The sequence below is a fragment of the Phoenix dactylifera genome, chromosome 6 (assembly GCF_051530095.1).
Source record: "Phoenix dactylifera cultivar Ajwa chromosome 6, Ajwa_hap1_PhDact_Kaust_v1.1, whole genome shotgun sequence".
In the NCBI taxonomy this organism is placed as follows: Eukaryota; Viridiplantae; Streptophyta; class Magnoliopsida; order Arecales; family Arecaceae; genus Phoenix; species Phoenix dactylifera.
Window position 1 is genome coordinate 4,271,645 of NC_143195.1, and position 8,723 is coordinate 4,280,367.

At 42.3% G+C, this 8,723-nt stretch overlaps 1 protein-coding gene across 1 annotated transcript; it reads left to right on the top strand.

Moving 5' to 3' along the window:
- The first annotated feature begins 3,561 nt into the window (after positions 1-3,561).
- Positions 3,562-5,219, top strand: LOC120107161 (expansin-like A1). Its single transcript, XM_039120337.3, has 5 exons — positions 3,562-4,017; positions 4,098-4,207; positions 4,313-4,491; positions 4,599-4,731; positions 4,814-5,219. Exons 1-5 carry the CDS (start codon positions 3,897-3,899, stop codon positions 5,060-5,062), a joined length of 792 nt encoding a protein of 263 aa, XP_038976265.1. The 5' UTR covers positions 3,562-3,896; the 3' UTR covers positions 5,063-5,219.
- The last annotated feature ends 3,504 nt before the right edge of the window (positions 5,220-8,723 follow it).

Consider the following 8,723-nt stretch of genomic DNA (forward strand, 5'->3'; position numbering starts at 1 on the left):
ACAAGACGAGCTCCAATTTGCATTGTTTGATCCGACACCATAACGTCAAAAGGCATAGAATAGAGGTCTTCGTCTGGGTCCCCACACTGTTGCCCCTAGCTATCTCGAGAATCAAAGCTTTTGACAGGAAGTGCTTCGTTCGGCTTCTTTCCCTTGAGCATAGCCATGTAGCTTCTTCGGGTGAGTGCTTGGTTACCTCGAGCTTTTGCTATATAGCTTTTGGTTGGAAACTTCATTAGCAGGTGGTAGGTGGAGACCACGACATGTAGGACGTTCAAGCCTGGTCATCCCAAAATGGCATTGTAGGCCGATGGGACTTTGACGACAAGAAAATCCATCATCCTGTCATGATAAGGAGAGTGATGACCCTTTCTATGGGAACTAGGTCCCTAGGAATGCTGACCAGGGGGGAGGTGATCCTTCGAAGCCTGTCAATTGGTAGATTCATTCTAGAAAAAGCCTTATAAAACAAGATGTCCACCATACTTTTTAAATTATAATATGCAATAGGAAGGGAAATTACAATGGCATCATCATGGGGGTTGGTACCCTTTCCTTATCAACAACCGAGAAGGAAATAACTTTCTCTGTCTACGATCTCTTCATTGACGAGCTCCCCATGTAAGTGGATCATGCATAGGTTCTCTAGGAAGACGAACTAGCTCCACCAGTAGCTGTTCTGCTGGCTATGGTGTTAATGACTCCGGCCGTAGGTTGGTTGTCGGGCTTTGCCTCAGAAGAGGGTCGCTTCCGACCATGATCAGCATGGCCCCAAGGGTTTCGAACATTGGCACTGAGGTAGTCCCATTGGATTAAGGCCTCAATCTTATTTTTTAGTTGGAAGCAGACCTCGGTGTCATGCCCATGGTCACGATCGAACTAGCAGTGCTGCGTCATGTCCTTAGGAGCTGTAGACTTCATCTTCCATGGCCATCTCACGTAGTTGCGGTCGCGGATCACCATGAGAATCTGCTAGTGCGGAGTGTTTAGGGGCGTATATTTTCCAAACCTCTATGCAGGGCTTCTTGATCGGCGAGGGCCTTCTTCATCCCCTCATGATTTCTTAGCGGGGGCATCAAGTTGTCCTGAGCCCGTTTGTTGTTTTCCTTTTGTCAGGGTGCATCGCAACTAACTCTTGCCAAGTCGCTATAGCCTCCTCAGGCATTGATATACTTGTCTGCCCGGGACAGTAGCTTGGCATAGTCTCTTAGAAACTTTTTCTTTAAAGAAAAAGGTAACCGAGAGGTATTCAATCCGCTCTTCAAGGCAGACATGGTGACCGAATGATAAAGGTCGTGTACTTCCAAAGTGGCCGCGTTAAAGCGACTGACATAGTCTCGTAAGGACTCGTCATTTTGCTGCTTGATGGCGAAAAGGACATTTGAACTCCTCATCGGCCTCTTGCTATGCACGAAGTGAGCATCGAACATCCGGCCATGCTACTTGAATTAATGGATCGAGCCCGATTGTAGCCCAGCGTACCACAACCGAGCTATTTTGCAAAGGGTAGCTGGAAAAGCTCTACACAACACTGCATTAGAGGCACCGTAAATCTTCATGAGAGCATTGAAGCTCTCCAAATAATCTAAAGGGTCTGAAGTGCAGTTGTACGTCTCTAACTATAGCATCTTGAAATGAGGGGGAACAGGCTTCCTTATTATCTTCATCGAAAATTGGGGTACAGTGGTGAACTCCACGTCTCGGTCTTGACTAGCCTAATGTTGACACAAGTCCTCGAGGCAATGGCACATCTCCTCGAGTTTATGATCAAGGCTGGCCTCCCTCTTGGAGACCCCATCAGGTCGGTCGGGGGAGGAATGACTGGAGGCCGACTTTTCCCAAGAGGGAGAGTTAGTGAATCGAGACAGGTCCTACTGCACATAATTTCGTGTCTGGTTGTAGGGGCTGTATGGAGCCTTGTTGGAGCTATGGCGACCGAGAGGCTAGTCGGGAAGTACCTGCCCTCCCACTCTGAGGTGGGGAACATTGACCCGAGCAGTCCAGACCCTCTTGATATTTTTGCTTGGGGGCCTCTTGCTACTGTGGCTACTAGGGGGCGGCTGGCTGCTGCATGTTTTGGATTGCACTAGTCAGCGCTTGGATTTGTTGAAGGAGTACTTGAAATTATTCAGAGGTTACCATCACAGTCATCTAGGTTCTGGCGGGTGTGGAGCCCTCTACAGACTCTATAAGAGCCGCCGGACTCCTCCAACATATTCGACTAGGAAGTCGTAGACTTTGGCTATGCCATTCGAGACTTCATGGTGATGGGGAGACGAAACCCTTAGAGTAATCTGGACCATTCCTCTAACACCAATCTGTTGCTGTTCAGAACTGATTGGCCTTAGGCACTGCAACAAAATGTATGATGATGCTAGAGAGCTTAGTGGTCAGTTGATTTGGTCGGGATTGAGGGAAGATGAGCGGAGCACGGTCCCTACGGTTGAGATCCTCATCGGATGGTAGCACCCCAATATGAAACCGCGTAGAGAAAAGAAGTCTTCTCGTCGGAATGTATCCAGCAGAGATCCTCCGATGCTTAAGTCAATGTAGTTAGAGAGTAGAAGGAGCTTGTCTCTCAGTTTATAAGAGTGTTCTTCTTGCTTGCTTACCTCTTCTCTTTTGTGTATATTGGGCAGATGAGTTTACCTATAACTAAAAGATTAGGGCATGTGGGTCGACTAGAAGTGCCTAGTTTGAGTACGACTTGGATATCAGGCATGAATATTTCACAAGCAGACGACATCCTACTTATTACATCGATGGGATGATGATCACTAGGTCCCCGATAAGGATGCGGACAACTGTAGGCAGACCTGATAGATAAGCTCGGCGGTAAGGCGCTGGGCCTGCCCAGTAGCCGCTCCAGTTTGCCACGTGTTGCAGCCATTTCGTATTTTAATTGGTTGGTTCTTTTGGTGAGTTGCAGCCGATTTGGAGGCATATCACTTAGTTTTTTCAAACTATTTATAATTTATCTCTAATCTTAATATAATTTTTATAATTTACTCTAATATTTATCAATATAGTTACATAGACTATATTGTATGAATAGTGGATATCTACCTGTTCTCCAAGCAACTGCGTATCTACAGCCATGTCGTGTTTTAACTGCTTGGTCCTTTTTGTGCGCTATAGCCAATTTGGAGGCTTACCCTTTAGTTTTTTCCAACTATTTATAATTTATCTCTAATCTTAATATAAATTTTATAATTTACTCTAATATTTATCAATATAGCTACCCATTGTACGAATGGAGGACACGTACCTGTTCTTCAAGAATGCGCGTATCTAGTTTATGCTTGCCACCTATCTAATTTAATTATTTTTGCTTGCCACCTACGCCACGGCAGGGCACATCCTTTGTCCTCATCTTTCCACCTGTAGACCAAGTCATCGATGGCATCTTCCGGTCCATCCTCGAAAAACCATCACCCAGAGCCACTCAAATCCGTAGGACCCCTAGCTTCCGACACTAGAGTTGACGCCATTAAACGGCTTTTTGAGTCTAGGGGCACCTTTTCTCTCATAAGGAACCTTCTTCCCCTATTCCCCAAATTTACTCCATGGTTATCCTCCTCTTTCATCATTGTTGGATTCGTGTTGGAGCCGGTGAGGTTCCACAGCGTTTATTTGCAGCCGACCACCACCTTCTCTTTGTGTAACCTCGTGTCCTTCCCCCATCTCTTCCTCCGGTTTCTGGTACCCTTCCTGCGACAGTGATTTATGATAAGAAGGACCATGGACCCACCACCATCCTGAAGCACTTGCTCCGGCACCCTGTATTCCACTATCCCAATTCAATCATCACCCCAGTCGCATCCCTCCTCTATTAAAACCGCGTCACCCTTTTTACCCCACAAGCAACTCTCAAACTTTCATCTCAATCCTCAAGCATGGGTGGCGATTCTCTCCTCTTCCTCTCTTTCCTTCTCCTCCTATCTTCTGCAACTGCTTGTGATAGGTGTGTGCATCAATCCAAGGCTGCCTACTTCGCCTCCTCCTCAGCTCTCTCTGGTATGTATGTTCAATATATCAGCCTCTTATTCTTCTAGTTTTGAGATTGCAAACTCTATTTAATGGTTTTATTCTTATAGCCGGAGCCTGTGGGTATGGAGCTATGGCACTGGACTTCAATGGAGGCTATCTTGCTGCCGCCAGCTCTGCTCTCTATAGAGGAGGGGTTGGCTGTGGAGGCTGTTTCCAGGTTGGAGATTCCACCTTAAAACCATACATATCTCAATTCCTAATTATAATTCCATCTTATTCGCAAACTTATCTGGAATATTTTTTTCCTTTCGGGGGGGAATAGATAAGGTGCAAGAACTCCAAGGTCTGTACCAGCGGAGGAGTTAAGGTAATCGTGACGGACCTCAACAAGAGCAACCGCACGGATTTCGTGCTTTCCACCCCGGCTTTCACGGCCATGGCGAAAGAGGGGATGGGCCTGGAATTGAAGCGGCTTGGAATAGTGGATATGGAATACAAAAGGTAATGTTCTTCCCCTTGCTCGGGTGCTGGCCAACCTTCAAAACCCAATCAGATGATTTCCAGACTTGGTCTAACCCAGGTGTTTTGTTTCTTTTGGTGGCGAGCAGGATCCCATGCGAGTACAGGAACAAGAACTTGGCCATCAGAGTGGAAGAGAATAGCCGAAGGCCAAACTATCTAGCCATCAAATTCTTGTACCAGGGTGGTCAGACAGACATCGTGGCCGTCGATGTGGCTCAGGTACACCAATTAACAGTGTAACACTCAAGTCTGGGTGTTAATATTCGGTACTAATGGTGATGTATGGGGCTATGTTTGATAGGTTGGGTCGTCAAATTGGAGGTATATGACCCGAGATTACGGGGCGGTCTGGAGCACGAACCGGGCGCCGGTCGGACCGCTGCAGTTTCGGATGGTGGTGACGGGCGGCTACGATGGGAAGTGGGTGTGGGCCCAGAAGGAGGTCCTGCCGGTCGAGTGGAAAACCGGTTCAGTCTACGACTCGGGGGTTCAGATTGTTGACATCGCCCAAGAGGGCTGTTCTCCTTGTGACGCTCGGGACTGGAAGTGAGGCTCAGTTTTTTTTTTAAAAAAAGGATTTCATGAGAGAGGAGACTAACTTTTTTGGGGGATAGTATAATCTCTGTCTCTGTCTCTGGCTCTCTCTCTCTCTCTGTTTTTTTTCTTGTATATTGCTAATTGAATGATGATGCAACGGTTTAAAATAAGTGGGGAATGATGATGCAATGTTTCAAAATAAGTGGGAAAAAGAATAGTATAAAAAAATTGCCAATCACGTGGGCATGTGGTCACCAGCCCAGTCTCTTCCAAGCTAGACTTTGGGTCTCCAAGTATAAAATTTCTATAAAAGCCTTATTTTTACTAGGGTGCAAATGGTTTGGATCAGATCGGATCATGACCGGCCCCGACCCAATCTGATTTCATGTTCGGGTTTTAATTTTGGATCCAGACCCAATCTAATAAAAAATTGGATCATATCCACTGTTACAATTTTTGATCCAACAGATCATTCGGATCGAGTCGGGTCATTGTATAACCCAAATCCAACCCAAAAAATTCGAATCCAGTTTGGGTTTCATTTGGGTCAATCTATCTATGCCTTCAGAACTTATTTGCACCCCCGCGGGCTGTGGTCCACAGGTCTAAATAATTTTACAAATTCAGGTCGGATCTGGTTGTAGAATTGAAAATTCAAAATTATACAAATTTCAAATGTGTTGGTCGAGTCGGATCAGGTTTGAATTTAGTAAATCTAGACACGATGCAGAAAATGAAACGAGTCCAATTTTAGGACTCGACTCGGCCCTACGGGTTCTCTAAAATGGGTCGGATCGGGTCACAAGTCAACCCGATCCATTTGCAGCCTTAATTTCTATATTTCTAATATAGGACTAAAACAGAAAAGCATTTTTAAACTTTTGAAACAACCAAAAAAGAGATAAGGATCCATTTTGAAATTTAAATCGTGTCAAAATTACAATTTATGACTATTCCAATATACTTAGGAAGTCGTGTTGGATTCGATTAATGTTCATATAATCAAATCTACTATGTCAAATATTAGAAGATTCAAGATTAAAAGTAAAAGATGAATCTTTATTCAAACTTTTGAAAATTATATTTGAATAGGCTTTTAGATATAAAGTTTTTTCCAACAAACTCTATCATGAGTGATACAAGCTTATTTGATTCTAGGACTGATTTATAGCATTAAGATATAAGAAGAGATTCACTGATCAAGTTCCACCTAATGTTTTTTGAAAAAGTAGGTTCTACCTAACGTTGTGAATGTACAGGACTTTGTGTGAAGAGTTATGCTTTTTCCATTAGTCATTTTCAGGTCCATTTGACCTCTTCCTAGCGCTTGTGTTCCTAAATTATTCCTCGACCGCTTGATTTCTAAAATATGGAAAATCAGGAGCGATTAAGACAGATATGTATAGTAGCTCCAGAATCAATCTAGCACCATCTTCGATCATATTCACTTGATGTTTAAGTGCTTTGTTCTTTAATGGTTCAGTCTTTCTATAGGAGCAGTCCTTGACAAAATGATTGGTTCATTTGCACATGAAGCAGAAGGTCTTCTTCCTTTTTGGACTTCCGATAGGGACAGTTTTGGCTTTTAGGAGGTTTGGAGGAAGATATTTGGTTTGATTGATTTTGGAATTTTTATTTTTGAAGGTTTTCCAAATGTCTGAAATGTCTTATTGGATTCGGTCAAATGCATCTTGGTTCCAAAATCATATTTAGGCTTGAGCTTAAGTTGGTGCTCTTCTTTGATTCTAATAGAGTTGATGATCTCCATTAGGGTTAAGTTATCTTGTTTATGACTCAACTTATTAGAAAAGCTTGACCAGAATAGAGGGAGAGAATTAGCTAATGCTTGAACCTTATAACTTTTAGAGAATTTACAACTAGCAAGCTCAGACTTTTTTTAATAAGATCTTAAAATTCATGGATTTGGGCACTAATGGATTTGGATTCCACCATAACATACTCACGGAACTTGGATACGGTTCAAAGGACCCAGAGGTAGAAGATCGGGAGCCAGAAGCAACAAGCAAGTAGCTGGCTTAGCAGAACGAAAGGGGCCCAAGACTCGCAGACGAATCTCTTCAGCTATAAGCTCTGAAAGTGCACCGATCGAGACCGACATCATCCATTCCAATATCCATCTTAAGGGCATGCTATAGTTCCTTAGTAGATTTGGTGGAAAAGCACAAATCATACAAAAAATCAAAAAGGTCACTAAGGATCCTATAGCGATAGGGGAAATCAATCTCTTCAGAGGTTTTGGAATAGGAGTTAGTGGATCTATATTTTTGAGCACTAGGAGAGGATGGAGGTTGAGAAGTTGACTTAGAAGATGATTTGGCATCAGAAAACTCTATGGCAGAAAACAAATCTAATGTAGTGAGCTAATATCTTTACTTAGCCCTGCCACCATCAAAAGAAAGAGCCACTAAATTTCTCAGATTTAAGGGCACTACTATCATCAAAAAAAGCTGTTGATTAGTTGGTTCTGCAAGCACAAATTGTAAGGGATGTAGCCCTATTTATTCAAATAATTAATTTAGTAGCTTCCAATAATACAATACTAGGTTTTGAATAAATACAGTAAAGACCAATAGTAATGGAAAAATTAAATAATTAGGCAAAGAAATGTGACAAATAAAATAAATTTTAATTTCCACATGGTTTTAAAAGTGGAAAGAAAGAATTTGTTTTATTGTTAATTAGCCATTTAGAAATCTTGGTATTAATTTTAAAACAATAAAACTAATAACTACTAATTTCTACCCAGATTTTAAAGCTACAAAATAATTCTATTTTGCTCCATTTTCAGACCAAAATAACTTCCTGAAGATTGCTTTCAAAAATTATTTGTACTTTTTTGAAGAAATAATTTCAAATCTATACAACATGAATTTCAAGTGGTACTCAAATAAGAAAATATAGGAATTGCTAAATTTATTAAGAGTCACGTTCTTAGACCATTGGTAATATGGCACCTAAAAATTGCTATGTTGTACTATAATAATGATTTTAATTGAGTTGTATAACTAGGAAACTTTGAAAATCAAATCACTAGCACAAACTCCTTAAAGCCCAATCTAAGAGGATCAATTTGCCCACTACGAACACGGTGGATAGGGTCTAGGAGCGAGATCTATCACATCGGAAAGCTGAGTCGCATGCTAAACTTTTGGAGGCCATAGCTTGGCCATACGATGCTCGATTGAGAAGATTTTTTCTTTTTTGAAATTAGATAATTTCTTGAGATCTACAACTAAGAGGCTGAATTGGGATGAAATTCTATCGAGTTCTATCCAATCGGCTATGAGAAGGATCGGTGGATCAAGTGGCAATACCTACAGCAGATATATGATCAATCTATCTAGGACTATACCACCAAGTTTCACAAGCAAGCAGTCTCACTCAGAATCTTCATCGACGATTTGCAGTTTTTATGAAGTACGTCGGAGATCTCCACGAGAGCATCTGAAAGGAACTGAAATTCTTCAAAGTTGAAGATATCAGTGAAGCCAGTGTGAAGGCCATGGGGATCGAGGAGAAGAATCTGGCTAGGGAAGGTAAAAAAGATGACAAGTTTAAGAAAGATAGCGAAAAATGAAGCTAGAAGAGGGAGACGGGCAAGATGCAAGTCAATAAGACCCAGAGAAATTACTACGATCATTGTAACCTTCGTG